This window comes from Bidens hawaiensis, unplaced genomic scaffold (assembly GCF_021521415.1).
Source record: "Bidens hawaiensis isolate Kalapana, Puna unplaced genomic scaffold, B.hawaiensis_p1.1 tig00017861_1, whole genome shotgun sequence".
Lineage (NCBI taxonomy): Eukaryota > Viridiplantae > Streptophyta > Magnoliopsida > Asterales > Asteraceae > Bidens > Bidens hawaiensis.
In genome coordinates this window covers 137,471-158,437 of record NW_027492698.1, presented here as the reverse complement: position 1 = coordinate 158,437, position 20,967 = coordinate 137,471, and the positions used below count along the sequence as shown (strand labels likewise).

Genomic DNA, 20,967 nt, shown 5'->3' with positions numbered 1-20,967 from the left:
AACAGAAGTAACAAAACAATACACTAAACATATTTCCATTTCTCATAATATGTGAAAAACTAGAAGTCTAGAATAACATCTCTTAAACACTAATTAAGATCATAATAAGTTAATAACTAACTAACAACCATTTTATTACATACTTTCATAAAAGTTGCAAGGTCTAATTAATGCTAGCCGTCTTCATAGACCACGCGTTCAGTTTCTTGACGGTGATGGGCTCATGTCCGTTGTTAAATACATGCAAATGAACGTTACGACTAACAGCTAACGTAGGATAGACCCTTGATGTAATAACCGTCTTTCCTCCTTCTGCAAAGCTTTCTATGACTGAATGGTCAATCAGACTCCTAAGCGAAAGCTTCTTTTCAGCTAAGTCAACATCCACAAAACTTCCATATGATGGCTTGTATTCTTTTCGGTTCAATGAGGAACTGTATTCATAAAAAAATCAATATTAGTTCATATAATTCAAAAAACCGCGTATATATATTTTCACTGATATTTTAAGGATCTTACTGAGTGGCATAAGAACACATGAGAACTTTATGTTTCTTGTGAATGGTTCTAAAAATTCTAAAGAAAACCGGAGTATACTCTTCAAGATTATGTGAAGCCAGGGTCAAGAGACCGAATGGCCCGAGCCCACCTTGAACCGTTGCACCACAAACTCCACATATACTTTTACCAATATCATGTTGTGGGAACTTCACCCATTTTTCGTCATATAACTCTGCCTTTTCCAAACTTGAAAATGTAAACGTAACGTCAACATCCGCCTATGTTAACACATCACATCAAATAAATAACTTGTCAACTTCATACATTCAAATATTCAATATATTTGCAAACTTATAATAGTTGTTATAATATATAAACCTGTCCTGCAGTGACTCCTTTCACTTCAATGGTATTCCCTTTGTTAATCATTACATAGTTTAGCTCCACTTTTTTACGCCTTAACGTTTCCAACTCGGAAATTGGCCATTGTACCAACATATGTCCTCTCGGGTCCAACCACACCTTTCGTGGAATCAACTACATACGATAAGCAATAAGCGATGAATCAGACATTTAAAATTTAAAATTTTAAAAATCCCAAAAATTACATCATATGAAATTATGAATATACAAATATACACATTACTAATATAAAGTTAATACCAACTACAATAGCAATCTACAATAAACAATTATTTATAATAACAAAGAAAAAAACCTAAATATTACAACAAAATAATCAAAATCAATAACAAAAAATATTTATTACCGCAAAAGATAAAATCTAATAATAATAACAAAATATAAATCAGCAAATACTTTTAACGTCTCATAATCGAAAATTAGCATATACGAACAAAAAAATAACAGCAAACACCTATGAAAATAAACCTAATGATAACAGCAAATTGGTTCTCACTGTTTACATGTTAAGAAAAATGTATTTGATCATGTTTCTATACAAATATACACATTATTAATATAAAGTTACCTGAATTCCAGCCCAACCCTTTTTAATATCTTCAGTTTCTGTACTTGACTCATTAGCCCAACCCCACAAAATCCTACGTTTCGTGCTCTGGTCATAGAATGACTTCGAAGCAAAAAAGTTTACCATAGTCATATCGTAAACCACCCCAACTGTCTTCAGACGTGTTATACGGAACATACCTATCGTTAACAAGGTCATACCTTCCGATGGTATAATAATCGTACCTCGTCATTTCAAGGCTATTCTTAAGAACATATTTAACACCTTTACCATGTGTTGACGTGTCCAACCCGTGTGTACCTTTACACGCTACCGGGTAAAAGTCAGGACATTCCCACAAACCCGTGTCACGCTTACTATGAAACGGGTGTTTTGCCTTAACCCATGTGACAAAATCTTGACTTCGGTATAAATAAGTGATCCCTCTATTATTATGCCTACTACCAATGATCATGTTCCAATGACCCTTGTTGTACCACGCAGTTGTCGGGTCACGAAAAGCTGAAATGTTCTCACTTGTTGGGGGTTAAGAACGGGTTGTTATCGTCGGGTTTGATCCATTCTCTTAGGTAAGGGTCTGAGTAGTTGGCGGGTATAGCGTAGACTTGGACTTGATGACCGGGTTTAGGATTTGGTGCAATGATGCCTGTGTACTGGATCACGGGTTTACCGCCGGGTAAGACTGTGGCTGATCCAGACCAACACCCGTATTTGTCGTAAGGCTTCGATGGCACGATTGCTGGCTCGAGGTGGATCCAGTTAACCATGTCTTTCGACACCGAATGCGCCCACACAATGTTGCCCCATTTTGCACCTTTGGGATTGTATTGGTAGAACAAATGATAATAGCCTTTGTAATACATTGGTCCTGTTTAATTCCATTTTATTAGATTTATATAACTTACTTGAGTTAAAATTTTAATAATAATAAGATTTCAAAAGAAAAACTTACCAGTTGGATCTATATATTCAGATTTAGCATAAGTGCCCACATAGATTTCATATTTTCATGCAAAAAAAGATGAAAATGTTGTTAAGTTAGTTACATATTAAATAAATAATAAATAGTTAACCAGAAACGCATAGTATATATTTGCTAATCTTCAGTTAATTATAAACATTAAACAGAGTCAACATGCTTAATAGTTAACACTACAAAATAGTGAAGTACATGAAAAAACCACAATTTATAATGTAAATACTATAACAAAATAATCAGCATAATGTAATTATACATTATTTTGTAGGACCTTAAGAAATATTATTTACATCGAGATTTTAACATACGAATAACACTAAAAATAAGATTTTACATCGAGATTTTAATTATGACAACACACTCTTTATTATAAAAAAAAGTTTTGAAAACATTGATGGTATCTTTGTTAAACTTTATTTTTTAATAAAGAACGTGTTGTCATAATTTCGTTTATCTTTATTTTGGAATAATCTATTTGTTAAGACAATATTTCATTTTTTTAACGAAATAGATTAAGAAGATTTTACATCAAGATTTTAATTATGACAACAATATTGTGTAGGACCTTAATAAATTATGATTTTCTTTTTAATTACGAAAAACAGAAAAAATAAGATTTTTTTTCTTTGCATTTTCATTAACAAGGCTTGTTTTTTGAGAATGATAAATAACAAAAGTACACATGTATGATATCATACATACAATGAAGATCACTTACACCTAATATAGACACAATGCAAAGGAAAAAAAGAAAAACAAAAAATAAGTAGACATACCGTTAATCCAGTTTTTCTTTGGTTGAAGGTGATAACCGGTTCGGTGTACCTGCTTCACTCTAACATGATTACGAGTTTGAGTTTGGTGATTACTATCGACCGCCATGACACCGCCTAGACATAACAATAATGCTAAAGTCCATGCAATCTTTGTGAAACCACTCATTGTGACAAACAATAATATTCAAGGTTATTGTATAGAAATGTGACAAGAGAGTAGAACAAAACACTCAAAGGAACATATATAAACAATGCAAGATTTAGTTGAGGTTTTGGAGGAATTTATTGAGAAAAAATCTCCATAGATTTACTCTTCCAGATCTTATTTTCTCAAAATGGGTTTACAATTTCAAACTGTAATAATTTATTATTTCCTTTTTTGTAGGGCAGTTAAATTGTATGGTCTATAAATATACTTATTTTTATGTATACGGTTTATATTGTAACTACTTTTTGGTTTACTTTGTAAATTTTTTTATAAGCAGAGTATGTTTTAAACTTTTAATTATCAATAAATTAAGAAATGTAAATGTCATAATTGTTGTATTATTATAAATTTACAATGTAAGAAGTTTTACATTTATTATATCATCTATAATTTAACTAACCACAACCCACAACTACATACAGATAAAGTTGCGGACCCATTGTGTACTTTGATGTCTCTAATAAATTTAAAGATGTGGACCCATGGTGTACTATGATTCTCTTAATTTAACGTGTGAATTTTCAGCTTTTGTCTGATGAGTCGCATAAATAATGATAACTTGGCATTGTCGCTATCAAAAACTACAAATTACAGTGGGAATTTTAGGTAACCATTACCAACAAATTATAGTTCTATGTTCAATAGTTTTTAGAAAGAATAAATAAAGTACTTAATCAAGAATGATACTATTCTTTTATTTATTTATTTTTTGGGTTTTCACTTTTGTTTCTTAAATGCAGCATTATAGAGTGATTTTTTTTAAATAAGTTTCTCAGATCGTTCAATAAATCGTATTATAGGTTATAGAAAAGAAAAACTACATGATAGAATAACTGAACATTTTATATGGTGAGTATTGTATATGGTGGGTATGTCCACATATTTCCTCATTAACGTTACGTCAGTCAATATATTAATACTATATTTGGTTTAAAATATTTTCTCTAACATCGTGTATAATTAGTTAACCAAACCCCCTTAACGGTTAATCATAACTTCTTACAAAACTAGAACTACATCGATGTATGTTAAAAACAAAGACACTACATAATTTGGTCAATATATTTTTTTAACATCCACCTTTTAAACCAATGATCAAGATCTATTCAATCTAACATATGAAAGCCATCTTCTAAAAACTTTACTTCTAGATACATACAAAGAAGATTTCATATAATGATCAAAACAAGATTTTAAAAGGAACTTTAAGATATTCTATGTGTTTTTTTAAGACTTTTGTTTCATGTATAATTTGTTCACTCAAGTAATAGTTTTATGTCTGGGTTACATTTTTGAAGAGAGACATCCTACTTGTTACTTTGTTAGGATGGATTTGAAGTAGGGTTGACAATTTATATATAAGACACGAATGCATAACACATACCTACACGACTTCAACAGATAACAAGTAAGACCTTAACATGTTTCGGGTACTAAACATGTAGACACGAATTTACTTGTTAATCTTCGTGTCTAAACAGGTAAAATACTTATTTACCTGTAAAGTACCTGATTAGATTTTTATAATTAGATATATATATAATTATAAGTTATCCTAAACCATAAATTCCTAAAACATTCTCACTCTCTGTTTCTTAGCCGTCACCACTCACGACATTCCCTCTCCGGCCATCAACTCCTCCTCTGAACTCCAGGCATTAGCGCCACCTCTGAACTCCGGCTCCGCAGCCGTCGGTGCTTCCTCCGGTCGTCACAGCTTGTTGCCTCACTGTTAACCCTACTTAGTAAGTTAGCAATCTCTCTACTTGGACTCCAATTTACTACCTACCTATTATCCAAATTTCTTGTCGTGTATACAAGGTAGTAACAGGTTCGTGTTTGGAATACATATACACAATAAGTTTTCGTGTCGTGTAAAGAGGTATACACATTTTGTGTCTGTGTCTTATCGTGTACGAGTATACACAATATGTCATGCTGGGGTGGGCCCAATCTTTCGGGGACTTAAAACTTCTTTAAAGTTATATATTTTTTATATTTAAATTCTAAAACAATAACCTTTAATTTTTAGCCCAATCAACTAACCCAACATACCTTTTGCCAAATTAATATATATTTAGACCAACAAATTAAATCCCAAATATATTTTTGGTCAAAATTATAATGATCATTTATTCAATCAAAATCAGACCGAAGGTAGGTCTTAAATATAATTTTCTTTTTTTAATTATTAATAATTTTTTATCAACCTATCACACTCAAAAGATCTCAATTAAGACTAGAACTCATAATCATTTTTATAATAAGACCACAGCATCACCACTAGACCAAACAAATAGTTGTAGGTCTTATATATATTAGACAACGATCATTACTGGTTAAAATTATTTTCAATAAGACTATATATTAGAGAATATCAATTATAGAATATTCATTTAACTTTGCTTTGACACCAGTTAAACAAATAATTCATAGTATCAATTATAAAGACATTTTAGCCAAATTATCATATATTAGCTAATTCACATTAGACAATATAATAAAGAGTATTAAGTATAATACATTGACAATTATGCTACTGGTAATACTCTTGAAAAAAGTTACGATTATCATTGGTCAAAGTGAAAATACGAATGAATAATACGTCCTATGATTTTTAAAAACACAATTTGACAACATCAAAGTCAGTTTTACACCATCCCATCTTAAACAATATCAAGCTGTACCATCAATAATACAAAACTGGACTAATATAACTAAACAACACCACCACCACCTACGTTTGTCATTAAATCCAAAGAATGGATTTGTTTGTTCTGAGTTGATCCATCCACCATTGATAGACAATAACAAGAGTATAAAACATGATTCTGTTACTTCTGTACACGAAGTTCACCTTTGCGTTGAAATAACACCATTTTAGTTTATTTGTGACAAGGGTGATCGTGGAATCAAACTAATCTTTGACTCGTTCCCAGTAAACGATTCAAGCGAGTTATTTTCTCTAAATTCTTTTGATAAATCCTCCATCGGCATTGCTCTAAGTGAGTCTATGCTCCATATACTTGGAACATCAGTATCATTTCTTCTAGGGGTGCTTCCAGTCGGTTCATAATCCTGAATAACAAAGTAACAGCATATTTAAAATAAGTATACATCACTAAAAGTGACGGTTTTGACCAGTTTGCAAACAGGTCAAATCAGGTTATAAGAAACTTATTTTAAAAGTAAACACGCAAAAAGCTCAAAATTAAACCAAAAATTATAGTTTTGATACACAACTATTTAAATCGTTTTATGCAGTCTTTCATATTATTATATAATCTTATTTAATGCAGAAAGTTATAATCAATTTTTTTAAAGAGAAATAAATTGAAATAACCGACATACCAAACCAAAATATCGAACCCAACCCAAACCTACAATTTGATTAAGTTTTTGAAAACCTAAGATTTCGGTTCGTTTTCACATGTACTGAAAGCCGAAAAAACTAAATGAAGCTGTAAAAACGGACTTTTGTTATTAAATTTATGGATTATAATGGTGTAACCTAAAAACTTTAGGTCCAAATGTGTAATAATCAATTAATCATTGATTACAAAATAAAAAATAGACCCAAAATTCATTATTTTGGGTCAATTTTTCAACCCAAAATTTTCAAAGCCCAAATGCAACCGAGAACGAACCAAATCCACTGTAAAAAACCGAAAACCAAAAATAACGGTTTTTAAAAATCTGAATTTACAGTTTCTGGTTCGATTTGAGCCCAACGCTGATACATGCACACCCCAAGGTCAACCCAGCCCGACCCGGCACATTACCATGTATTTCTGGTGGAAAGTATCATAAGCCTTCTGCTCTATCAGAGAAGATTGTGTTGAATGATCTTTATGTAGGCTCTCAAGATTTTTCATGTGAGATTTTGTGGTTTCCTGAATGGCAGAAATGACATTTCTTCCTTGTTCCGATGTGCCTATAGAGAATATTCAAAACACAAAAAACATCATTACAAAAATAATTAAAAAAATAAAAGAATCAAGGTTAAAAAACACATGTTTTGCAAAAACTTACTGTCTGTGTGCTTTGATAAATCTTCACTAGTCTTCAACACATCATCTTTAGCGGTCTCTTTTAAAGAGTTAACCTCACGATCATGATCATCATTACTATCTAACGCGCTCCTGCAACATTCATCATTATATTTAGTTATTTACCATTGCATGTTTGCACTATATTTTGATTCATTAGAATAAGTGCAAAGAGCATGAAGTTAACATTAACTAAGATAACTAACTAACCTGATAAGGGTGTCCACTGCTGTCACATGTTGCTTTCCCAATTTAAACACAGACTCATGTGTCGTTTTAGAATGATTTACAGCCGATTCAGTAGCATCAAAACTGAATAAAAGAGAGAATGAGTGAATATAAAATAATCAACCAAATGAGATTACAACTTGCAAGCTGCAGTCAGCTTTTACTGACCATTTTTGTAGCACAGTCTCAAAACGACAGTGTTTTGATGCAACAAAAACCGCACTCTCTTTTGCATCATTTTCTGCTTGCTCAGAGAAATCTTGCCATTTTCTTTTAGCACTTGATGTGATCTTGTCAAAAGATGACACATGCCGTTCCAAAACTGCCTTGCTTCCTGCAGCAGTTTCTCTGATAGTCGCCAGCCTAGCATCCACCTGTACGCATGACTCAACCATAAATTTTTTTTCAATTTAAAGAAAATAAAACATAAGTTTCTCTGTTTACAAAAAACAAACCATGTCTTTTTGACGATTAACATGGTTTGAGACCAAACTTGTAACTTCATCAATGAGTTTCTGTGCATCAGACTTTGAATGCTCCTGAAAATACCAAAATACAACATAATATGTAATGATATATTGATTGTTTTAACCTTTTATGGAATTGCAGTTAACATTGTCCATTATATACCTCGTACACCTTCTTAAACTTATCAATGTTCTTGGTTTGTGTCTCATCAACTTGAATCGCATGACTTTCTAACTCTTTTGATTCTTTCATCAGCTTATTAAAGAACTCATGAATTGATTTGGATATATCTGTTGTATGTCCAACACTTGCATTAAATCTCTGAAAATTCAAAAACCAAAACAAAATATTAAAAGGCCATCAAGGAATCAACAGACAAATCAGTGATATTAAAAGCACCTAATAAAATGAATTTAGAACCAAGTTTATTATTAAAACAGTATAATTTTTGTCATCATATTTGGCATACTATCTGTCTGTAAGAAAAATATTTAGATAAAAAGTTGTCTAGTGAACTATTCGGCGGAAAGTTTGTTAATTTAATAAACGAACTAACATGAACACAAAAGCTGTTCATTTAGTTAAACGAAAGAACATCAACACATGTCTCTTTTGCTCGTTTATGTTCATGTGTTTATTTTTGTTCGTTTATGTTCGTTATACTAATTTTGTTCAAGTTCGTTTTCTATTAAACTCGTTGGCCCATTACATGATTACAACTTAGAGTAGTTATAACAACTTTGTACGTCCAACATATTGTTAGTTCAACTTGTTCATCTATTTTCTATTATATTCTTTCATTTTACGTTCGTCAAACGTCCGTTTATGCTCTTTACGAACGAACATAAATGAACATGAACCATTTTGTTACCTTCAACAAAAGATAAAATCACCAACCTGTCGAAGCTCTCTAGTAAAATGTGCCATTTCACCTTGTTGAGTTGATAAAGAGGATTGAAGCTCATTAAATATAGAAAGTCCTTTAACAGCTTCTTCAGCTAGTAACTGATTTAAAAAGTAGTGAATATATACACTGCTTATGTCTATAAAAAATTATTAAAACATTAATATGGTTTTACTTACTTCTTCAACAGAACCTGCATTTGAAGAAACCAAGGATTTAACCTCCTCTAAGTTTGCATTGGAATTTTCTTTGTGCAAAAGTACAACATTTTGCAGCTCCTCAATGTGAGATACATACAATGCTTTTGAACCACCGATTTTCTTTTTTAAGTCAATCATGGCCTGAAAACATAAACCATAGACAATCAACAATTTAATGATAAAATTGAAGCATATAACCTATTAAAATAGAATGATGAAACTTAAATAGTACCTTATCATTAAGGTTCATGTAAGTGTGACAGAATTTCTCAATGCATTGAAGTTGTTCATTTTGTTGAAACATTGATGTTGAGACCGTGTTGCAAAGAGATTTAACATCTTGTTTAAGCTCAGATTCAAATTTGTTCACGACAGATCTGTTACTAGCGTTCCTTTTATCTTCTCTTGCTGCATAAAACTCAAAAAACAATTGGCATTTAATCAGGTTTGTATTGATTATTAGCAACGGCAAGATGTCAGATTGTATAGCATGTCAAAAGGAGGTCTAATCCAATCTAAAACATTTTCTGTAGGTCTGTAAATGAACTAAACAAACATGAATGGAGCATGTTCATGTTCGTTCAACTTTAACCGAACAAACGGTATAAGACTAACAATTAAACAAACAAAGCTTTCTTGTTCTTGTTCATTTTGTAGAAAATTAGGGTGCCAGTGTTTGTTTATGTTCATTTGTTAATAGTATAAACGAACGGTTCAAAAAGGTAAATGAGCACAAACTAAAGGACTAGCTGAAATAGATGACCAAACATACTCAAGGTAAAACCAATTGAAAGTAAACATGAACATCAATTTGTTTGAACACAAACAAGCGTAAAAGAACAAGCATTCACGGACATATATGAACGAACTTGACATGTGTACATGTCCGTTCGTTTAACTAAATAAACAAAAAAAATAATGTTCATTTGTTTAGTTAACAAATGAACTTTTTCACCAAACGGTTCACTGAACGTTCGTTTACATGCCTAATTTTCTGCTCACTTCTAATAAAAAATATTGTAGACAATGCGTTAGATATGATTACAAAAGCAAAGTTATTGCAGTAATAATCTGAAATTTTAAACAAAAAGAGTGTATATGCAATAAAAACAGACTCTAGAGTTTAGACACCTTTCAACCCAACTATAACCAGTTGACATGTACCTGTACAGCTTTCATTTGACCCATTTGATATAAAAAAAACAACTCGTTCTTTGGTAAAAGGGTCAAAGACAAAAGATTGAGAAAACACTTACCGATCTTCGAAAGCAATAAAGTATTGTCCTTGAGGGATCTTTCTAATTTAGACCGCAAAACACAAGCTTGATTAGTCAGTGCATTTTCTGTTAACAATTTGTTCATTAGAATACATATATTTTATAAAAAAGTCATAAAATTTAACATCTAAAACCAACCACATATACCTGCTTTTTTCTGTTCACGTATTATAAAATCTCGCTCCTTGATAGCATATTGACATCTCTTTACTTCTTCCTGAGTATTAGACAGCTCCTTGCTGGTTTTATCAAGTTTATTCTATAGAATATAGATAATAGAAAGAGAGCAAATGATAAGTATAATATAATAATATAAGAAGTTCAGCAGCAATGCATGTTAAAATGTTAAATTTTAGTTTGATTTACCTGGGTTGAATCAAGCTTGTTACTCAAATCAGAGCACTCTTGAACTTGAGCATCATAATTAGTTTGCAACTCTTCAAATTGCTGTTGAAAGAGAAAGTAACAAATAAACAAGAGAACAATTTTACTTAGCATAAAAAAGTACAAAGTTTATAAAACACCTTTTGTTGGTCTTCTATCTTAACTCCCATTTGCTCAATCTGATCTGCCATTGACTAAACAATACAGAAATTTAAACCATGCAGTTTAAACTTATATGAAAGAAAATATGATTATAATATTAACATCAAAAAACAAAGTGAAATCGGAAAAACTATCTAGTACGTACCTTGCGTTCCAACTCCTCTTGATAATATCGCTCTGTTGGTACATAAACACCATTTTTCTCACGTGTAGCGTAAACCTCTGCAGGTAAAATAAGTAGACAAACCGTCATTTATGCCTAGTTTATTTTTTTGATTCGCCATTGCATTATCGAAAAAAAACATTGTTTTACCAGCTTTGAGCCTTTCAATTTCACCATAAAGATCTTTGATGAGAGTCGTTTTCATCATCTTCTGATTTACCTGGAGAAGAAGTCAGAAAAGAAGTATTAAACATATCAAAAATAAGAGATGGTTCACACTTTAAAGCATAACTAGACTACGAAACCAAGAACAACAATGTATGAAAAAAAGCAAATGGTTCTATCTAAACTCGTTAAGAACAATAAAGATGATTAGATAAGAGGATAAATTAAGGGTTTTAAGTTAAACTACAAGTCATTTGATCATCAATATGTGAGAATAGAGGCTAACCTCTGGTTTGTTCCTGATATTTTTTGCCCTGTGAGCATAGTCCAATGTACTCAAGGTCTCTTCAAGACAATGAACAGCAGGAGATACCGTAGCAATAATACACGTTTTGGTCCTTCCACCCAATGAATCACGCAGCAGGCGAGTCAATTTGCTATCTCTAGATTAAGTAAAACACGAAAGTTAAAACTTGAATGAATAAAAGGATAAAAACTTTAAGAATCATCCAAACCTATAAGGAATGTGCCCAATGTGTTCAACTAGAGCGGTTATTACTCGTCCTAGAGTAAGCAAACTTTTGTTTATTTCACCTGCTTCTCTTGCACGGCCCTAAGCATATAAAGAAGGCATTAACATAAAAGGTATTTCAAAACCTTGATTATTAAAAAAACTCAGTAAAAAACCTACCTCCCGAGCTCCGGATCGAGAGATATTTTCAGAACCAGCTAAATCAACCAGATTCAGTTTGCCACATTTAATCAACTCTTCACCTTCTGGTGTGGCCTCCTTAATATGGATAGTTATAGAAAACAAGGAATGTGAACGACTGAAAAACAAATGATTGTTAAAGAATATCAATAAGTTTTCACATTAACATTAAAGATAATACAGAATAACTCAATACCTTGATTGCTTGTTTAACAAGGTTTCTGCAGTTTTACGTTTTGCAGAGCCTCTTTCAAGTAAAGTAAAAATTTCACTAGCACTCGTCACAATCTCTTCTTCTAATCCTTTAACAAGAACTCCCCCTTTACCATCTTCCATAAGTGGCAAAAGCTTTTTCTGTTTTTCTTCAAAAACTCGAGTGATTTCTTCAGGAGGTAGTAAGTCAGTTATCTCCTCATTGTATAACTCTAAGAAAGTTACTTTAACACTGTATTCTGCATTTTGATGCTCCAGGGTATCAAATATCTGTTTAACAGCTCTAGGGATTACTCCTGCTCCTGGAGGCAGCTCTCCTTTTGGCCCACACTGTTAACACATTAACCAATGAATGTCAGCAGTTAATAACAAAAAAGTAATAAAACCAACTATAAGATTAATTGTAAACATATGTGACCTGATACCTTTGACCTCCTGCTATCACCCTCCATGGTGTATGTTTTTCCCGTTCCTGTCTGTCCGTAAGCAAAGATAGTACAATTAAAACCTTTTAAAACCTCATTCACAATAGGAACGACTGCTTGCTCGTATAGATCCTTTTGATGAGCACTAGGTCCAAAAACCTGCATACAAGAACACAATCATAGTTGATTACTAAAAACTGTACAGCACCATGTGACTATTAAAGATCAATACCTTCTTATATCTAATGAATCTAAGCCTCAATACTCATGAGTCATGACTCCTCTAGCACCCAAAATCATACATGAATTGAACTAACATAGTACAAAGGACTGTCATTTCACTTCAAAAACACATATAATTCATTTACAATGATATTACTGATTGTTAATCAGTGTTGTATACTTGTCTCACATACTAGGCGCTAGTCAAGCGGTGGTGTAGAGAGTAGAGACTAGCGATTAAACATGATTAATCCAATTTGATTTTGTATTTAACTTTTTACATATCCATATATACCAAAATTTATAAATATTTTTTTTCAATTTTGACCGTGTTTGACCAAATAACAACCTATGCGTGATTTTTACAACCATGCTGTTAATATAACACCAACATAGGATCAAGAACAACTAGTTGATGTTATATGTAAGCCAGTTCTACTCCAAAAGCTTCATAATTAACCTAACTCCACGTAACAGTTACAAATCAATCAATGCATCACCAAAACAATGTACACTAAACAACAAACTCTAGGTCTAAACATCATCGAATCACAAACTTCCAATGCATGCAAATTACAACACTGTCAATCGACCACCTATCTAAAACACGACAAAACCTGTTAATCAAAAAAGTACGCCATGTGAATTTTGTTTATTTTCTTAAATAACTGAAATTAATAGGTTAGGGCGTTAGGCACTATCATTTCTCCTTACTGATACACGAAACTTAAAACTGTCTTATAGCTATAACATATATAGTAGTTAAACGAGCCGCTAACATAAATAAGCAACAAACAACTAATTGAATGAATCTGGTACCTTATCGAACGTGAAAACCCTATCGATTTGCTTTCCGGCAATACTCTGCGAAACCGCAACCTCTCGCTGCTGGTCATTACACGTCACCACATGCGGAGCGTTGTTCCGTAACTCATCGTCACTAAACGGCCTAATTAACAACCAAATCAAACCTAATTAGATCAACATATATATGCATATATATACCTAAACACAAACCCTAACTGTTCAATTAATTCAACAACGAATAAATTAATATACCTGCAACGAAGAAGAACCTGAACATTAACTCCTTTATCTTGACGAGTAGACATTATTATTACACACAGTTAGTTAGTGAGTGACTGACTGTGTGTTGATAATTTGATTGGATTGGATTGGATTGAATTGAACCGTTAAGAGTTTATAAAAATTAAATAATAAGAAATGGAAGCAGCGGGATGGATTTGGGGTTTAATAATTTGAATTAATTGAAGGGCGCTCTTGGTGAATGGATCTGACGGCTGGTGGTTTGTTGGTTTTGATCTGACGGTGTGTGTGGTGTTAAGATCTGGATCGTGGTTGTGAGTTGACGGAAATGCCCTTAGTTGTGTGTTTTGTTGCTCTCTTTACACATTAAAGCATCTACATGTTAAGTTAATGTTAAAATTAATTGAAAAAAATAATTAATCGTCAAATAATTTAAGAATGTTGCGATGCATATTTGCCACCAAATATTCTCAACGACTCGGAATGAGCAAATGATGTATGGTATTGCTAATATTATTGATACTGATTTTTTAAGATTTTCGGTTATGTAATGGTTTTATGTATTTAAAAGTTTGTTATGGTATTTACGACTTATGGTGTTTGGTTGTGTAATGCTATAAAAACTCATGATTTAAGCATTCATTTATTGATTTGTGTATGTTTATGCTAGTGTATGGCTTTTGGATTGGGAATGTTGAATGAAATTCATGGATTTGTATAAGTTTATGCTAGTGTATGGCTTTTGAACTAAGAATAATGAATGAAGTCTTTATTATTTATGATCAACTCATGAATGTTCATCCTTATACTTATGTTTGGAAAAACAAATTTCTTTGTGTTATGACTTGTCATGTCAAGTGTTATGTTTATCATCGGTTTGTTGACACGAACTTCTGATTTATGTAATATTTACATGAATATCATAAGTTGAAGTAGTGCATGATTATTGTTTAGTTTAATAAACATTATTTAGATGTACATTATCGAATGTGAATGTAACAATTAAAAAATTACAAGGAAGATTAACATTGACCAATTGAACATCCTCTAACATCCTGAAAATTTTGGTTCAATTTTGACAAGTTAGAAAAGACGAGTGACTTAAAATAATCCCAAAAATATGTAATGGAGAAGAAGAAAGGAAGAAAAGTGTATTCATCCCACGTTAGAAGAAAGAACAAAATTCACATAGTAATATTCTTATGTGACTAGATACACTCAATGGTCTTGGTCTTAGTGAGGGTGCTTTCGCACTCAACGAGCTCGGACTCGGGCGATGGGCGCAATGTGGCGCTTTGATGGCGCACTTTGCACTTCGCATTGTCGCGATCCACCTTTGTATTTTAGGAAAGTTGAAGGACTAAAAGTGAAAATTTGAGTTTTGAAACCCATCGCGTTACGCAAAGGGCTTAAACAAGGAACCATCGCGATACGCGATGGAATTGGGGAAGAAAGTAAGGATGGGTCGTGTCGTGCTATGCAATAAACCGACCCATCACTCCGATGCGATTAAGTTGGGTGCCTAAAGAGTAGTCACAAAGGTATTTTTGTTGATATTACAATGGTATTGGAAAGATTTCACAATTGAGTCAGCGTCATTCACCATCGGTGTGCTGGCGTATTTTCCAACCCATTTTACTAAAAATCAAAAAGGTTAAATCAGTCAAGCAATACATGATAGAATATTGTAGATTTAATAATCATATGAGATATTTTATTTCAAAGTATTATATTTTCAAAAAACATGTATTTGAATTATCAAACGGAGAGTAAATCCCGAGTTTCAATATATTAAAATTTTATTCAAATAATTCTGCTAAAATAACCTAACTCTGGTATATTTACAAGCATGTACCAATTAAAGGGTCACACGCATAGGCCCTAAGTCGGAGTGTGACACCCTAAGCAAGTCTCACAACGACCAAGGAAATGATATATCATTTGTTCATAAGTAATGATCTTGCCTCTTAAATTATCAACGCATTTTGGGCTTAACACATATGGATGAGGAGTTTCTGTTGGGACAACGAAAAAACTCGTGAGTTCCTGGATGGGCCCTTCCATTAGGGGCAAAATGGACAATATTGATGATAGGAGATGCAGGATGTTACAGTGAAAATCCTGTCGAGTTGTGTAACACCCCGACCAAATGCGGCGGAACATGCCGGGGTGCAACGTGATTGGACAAATACACAAGACACTATTTAAAGTGACAATATTTATTCAACTCATTTTCTTTCAACAAATCAATAACAATACATCTCGCTCATATAAACAAATAGCATTCATATTGTTCGTTCTACTAATACCTTAATAGTCTTGGTAACGTTTTCCGTCAAGCACTCGAGTCAACAAAAGTCAAACCTGTAACATTTCATAAAATAAAGTTTGTCAACACAAAGGTTGGTGAGCAATTCATAAGTTTGAGAATATAAGTATATAGTAATAAAAGCCACAAAACTTATATACAAAACAATAAATAAAAGCAACAACTTGGATAAATTGACAATCGCTAATAGAATTACGTTAGCGCCACCCAGCTACAAGGGGTTGCCAAGTAGACTAAGATTTAATAGAATATCGTTAATTGCATTACGTTAACGACACCTTGCTACAAGGGGATGCCAAGTAGTATAGAATTTATAGTTCCACCATCCAAAAGCGATAAACACATAGACAAATAAGCATAGAACACCAAATCGAGCAATTATTCAAGTAAGGTATACAATCACGTTTGGGGGTTTAAGATTCAAGTAAATAAAGCATTTAGTTCGATAAGTATGAAATGTCACCCCAAAACGAAAGATGGAAAAAGGGGTATGAAAGTACTCACATCGATTGATGAATTGAGAAACTAACAAGTGATTGACATAAAAGGAAGCTTGTAAACGAAACGAACGAATCCGACTTGAAAGCTAATTGAAAACGGATAAATAAAACATATTAATGAACTTGAACTTTAGTTGAAACTACATTTGAAACATTGGACGAGACGGTTCGGTTGTTAATCGGGTTACCGGTTAGTTTGTTAATAATTAGGGACTCATACATAATTAATAATAAAATATTATTTCATTGGGCTTCTAAATAGCTAAACCAATATTAAAAGAAACAAGATGAGTTTAATCAAGAGTTCGATTTTTATGAAAATGAATTTATAATGAATCTTATAATAATATTATTTATGATGATGATAATAATGATAATGATAATTTTAAAAAGAAATGTTTCATATATATATATAGACACGTAAGATATGACGTAAAAATAATAATCGTAACTATTATTAATAATACTAATAATAATAGTTAAAAAAAAAGATCTTAGTATTAATTAAAATGTTGTTGATAAAAATAATAATAATTAATAATATTGATATTAAATAATGATATTATACTCGATGTCGGTTTGATTTCTAAACGAATTCATAATATAACTATAATGATATTTTTGCTAATAATTAATGATAATAATATGATCTTTAATAATATTAATAACAACTTTAATATTTATAATAATAATAATAAATTAGTAATAGTTTTGTTAAAAGAAAATAGTAATAATAATAATATTAATAATCTTGTTAATATTAATAATAATAATACTAATAATTATCTTGTTAATAATAATAATAATTAGAATAATGACAATCTAGTTAATAATAATAATGATGATGATGATAATAATAATATAATCTAGTTAATAATAATAATGATAATAATAATAATCTTTACGTATTAATGTTAACACTAATAATAATAATAAATTTATTAAATATAACAAGAAACAATACCAAAAACCGATCTAGGATGACCCGAATCTGAGACCTCTAATTTAATAAACGTACCACCCAAACCAAACCAAAATAATTAAACTCAAGAACTTATTATATCCATTTCCCGGCTGTTCATCTTTTACCCAATTCATACCAACGACGCAAACCCGATTCGTTTCAAAGTATTTGACCAAAAACATAACCGATACTACCAAACCAATTATTAACAATCTAATTCCGACAAATCGATATATGAAAATTAACAATACTAAATCCCAAATTATTTACCTTTTATATGTTTACGAGTCGTGGCTCTGTACCGAGAAAGGAACAGAGCCGAAGACGGAAACAAAACAGAGAGAGAGAAGAGAGATAGAGAGAGACCGAGAGGGAGAGTGAGAGAGAGATAGAGAGTCGAGAGAGAGTTAGAGAGATACATAGAGTCCGTGAGAGAGAGAGAGAGTCCGAAGAGAGAGATGAGAGAGACAGTGGTACACCGGTGGCCGGTTTTCCGGTCACCGGAAAAACGAGCAGCGAGGGGGAGGGGGCTACGGGCTGCCGGAAAAACGAGGGGTGGTGGTGTCGGGTTGAGGAGGTTGCTGAGATGGTGGTGATGTAGTGGATGGTGGTGGTTTAGTGGTGGTGCGTCGGGACTCGCCGGAGTTCGTGGCCGGAGGCGGCGGCGGCGGCCGGAAATCGGCTGGAGGTGGCTGAAAGAGATAATAAGGTAGGGTTAGGGTTTGTTGGTTTATATATGATGGTTTATAAATATTTAACTTTAGCCCCTCAAGTTATAAATGTTTGATATTTAGTTGCAAGTAAATCAATTCTTGAATAGTTTTAAGGAAAAATCACACTTTAGTCTCCTAAGGTTTATTTAACCAAACTTATAAACTAAAACTAACGGACTTTTGACAGATCTCGCACACGCTAGAGTTATAATACCGGTTCGGATTTACAAGTTTAATCTTAAATACGAAGTATATTTCATTAACATAAAACGCGAAAATCGACATGTTATAAAATGAATATAAAACGAATATAAAAGTGAGACTCAAATTTGACGAATGTCACAAGTTGTTTTTTGACAATGTTTTGCGAAGCCGCAACTTCTTTCAGCTGGTCATTACAGATTACTAGGCACGACTGGTTGTTACGTAGCTCGTCATCACTAAACACCCTTGTAAACATTCATATCAAATCGAAATATCTTTTTTTATTATTCAAATCGAAATACCTTGTAAACAATCTACCTTTCTGCTTGTTCAAACAACGTCTCGTACACCAAACAAAGATGCACCACCGTCACAGCCTTCTAGTTCCGCTTGTCTCCACCGTTATAGTCATCCGTTGACAACCATCACTTACTTTTTTCTCGTATAATATCTTTGTGGTGTTTAGACTAACATACTAAACTACTTTTTTCACGTTTCCGTGATTCTCGTCTTATCACAATTCACGTTTTCAACTGCTTAATGATTTAGTCAATTAGAATATGTTAATCGGCCTCTACTTTACATTTTCTTATCACTTTGAGACATTTTCATACGTGGAGCTACGTTTCGTCACCAAGATCAAACCCATCACGAAAATTTAAAGTAGACTGAAAAACCAACATCTTCACCATGTGCAAGCTATGACAACACGAGGTGGCATCTAACTTTACCTTTGGTCGTCTAAGGTCTATGTGTTCGAATTGGAGTTTACCAGGGTTTCAATAGCGTCACATTGTATCAGATTTTTATAACGATCAACTTAAATATATTGTACGAACAAAAAAAAAGAAAATAAAATGCTTTTATTTCAACTAAAAATAATATTTATGTAAGCGATTAGTTTACTAAACCCAATTAGTCAAAAGGAATATTTTGGTAAATTACTCTCATTAATCATTATCGACTAGCTAGTCAACATCTCAAATCTCAAACCACATGGCAATTCTTCCACATTGGAAGACCGTAACAGGCTAGTAGGCTAGTGGCTACAGGTTTTGGTTGGTAACACATATTATTTTACCAAAGCAATTTGTCTACCATGCTTATTTAAATAAGAAAACAAGAAAAAAAATATAGCAAATTTCATTATTTTTATAATTCACCATATAAATATACTGCTAACCATATATATGGGAGATTTCATATCATAGAATTGATATTTGTTTAACCTTTTATTGGTTACAACCAAATCAAGAGAGTTAAAAGGCTTAAAGCACGTACAAAGAACATGGGTGACCTAGAGATTCTAGAATATCAAATGGTGACAAATCCTCAAATTGCTTTAGTTGAAATATTTGACCAGTAATACCTGAAAGTTTGACTCAAAATTGTAAGTGACAAATTGGTATGGTCAAAACAGGTTTTGTTTATGTCTTGGGATTGACTCGTTGATTTTGTTTTTTGATTTCTCATACATGATTAATTAATATGTTAGAAAGTATATAAATAACTGTAATAGATATGTTTTTATTACTTTGACCTTTTGTTTTTTAATAGAACTTGAAAATGATAAATTATATAATAGATTATCTATATAGAGTAAAAGAGACTTTTGGTGTCATAACATGAGTTATAGGAGATATATATATATATATACCAGATATTTGTAAAGCTATTACAATAAGTGGTTGTTATGAGTAAATGCAATGTTGAAATTCAGTTACTCAAGAATATCAAATTCATGAGAAACCCTTAATTTTCTTTGGTATGAAAAATTTCTTAAATCTTGCCTCGAAACATCGAAAATGTAAATGTCAAAATCTATGTGCCAATATAACCTTTCTAGTTTTACCAATAACGTATAATATAATAAACACATGTCACTTAAAAATTTATCGTCATATACATGCAAATTTCGAGTTGAAATTAATCTATACAACCCTTGCATGCAAGTTGGTGTAGAGGTTTAACTCTAATGAATGAGAATGTGAATCGTTTAGCCCCCTTGTAAACCTCTTCAATACATTGTTCATCATCAAAAACGCAGAGGGTGGGGCGAACTCGGACGAAAGGGGGGGGTGTCTAACGAAACTTCGCCCTGTTGTTCACCCTAACTTTGTTCAACAACTGTTAATCAAATTCCTGATTTCAAGTTCAATTTCTAACACTTGAATCTAAGCGTC

General features: G+C 32.3%; 1 protein-coding gene and 1 pseudogene across 1 annotated transcript; both read right to left on the bottom strand.

Moving 5' to 3' along the window:
- Positions 1-163: 163 nt before the first annotated feature.
- On the bottom strand, positions 164-3,528 carry LOC143554864 (beta-fructofuranosidase, insoluble isoenzyme 3-like; annotated as a pseudogene).
- Positions 3,529-6,311: 2,783 nt separating this feature from the next.
- Positions 6,312-14,488, bottom strand: LOC143554895 (kinesin-like protein KIN-5C). The gene is made up of 23 exons (XM_077044556.1): positions 14,087-14,488; positions 13,847-13,976; positions 12,806-12,964; positions 12,364-12,710; positions 12,147-12,285; positions 11,971-12,068; positions 11,742-11,898; positions 11,441-11,510; positions 11,273-11,349; positions 11,106-11,159; positions 10,948-11,028; positions 10,729-10,840; positions 10,561-10,647; positions 9,537-9,712; positions 9,284-9,445; positions 9,098-9,205; positions 8,363-8,521; positions 8,188-8,271; positions 7,901-8,106; positions 7,715-7,816; positions 7,488-7,597; positions 7,238-7,389; positions 6,312-6,533 (listed from the first exon to the last, which is right to left on the bottom strand). The coding sequence occupies exons 1-23, from the start codon at positions 14,137-14,139 to the stop codon at positions 6,336-6,338; spliced, it is 3,021 nt and encodes a 1,006-aa protein (XP_076900671.1). The 5' UTR covers positions 14,140-14,488; the 3' UTR covers positions 6,312-6,335.
- Between the last annotated feature and the right edge of the window lie 6,479 nt (positions 14,489-20,967).

What these genes read in the sequence shown, in the direction of transcription:
- LOC143554895 (XM_077044556.1), bottom strand. Translation starts at nt 14,139, where the DNA reads ATGTCTACTCGTCAAGATAAAGGAGTTAATGTTCAGGTTCTTCTTCGT. An exon ending in AAGAGGAGTTGGAACGCAAG is followed by an intron (nt 11,160 to 11,272) that starts GTACGTACTAGA and finishes TGTATTGTTTAG; the next exon opens with TCAATGGCAGATCAGATTGA. An exon ending in TTTATCAAAGCACACAGACA is followed by an intron (nt 7,390 to 7,487) that starts GTAAGTTTTTGC and finishes TATTCTCTATAG; the next exon opens with GCACATCGGAACAAGGAAGA.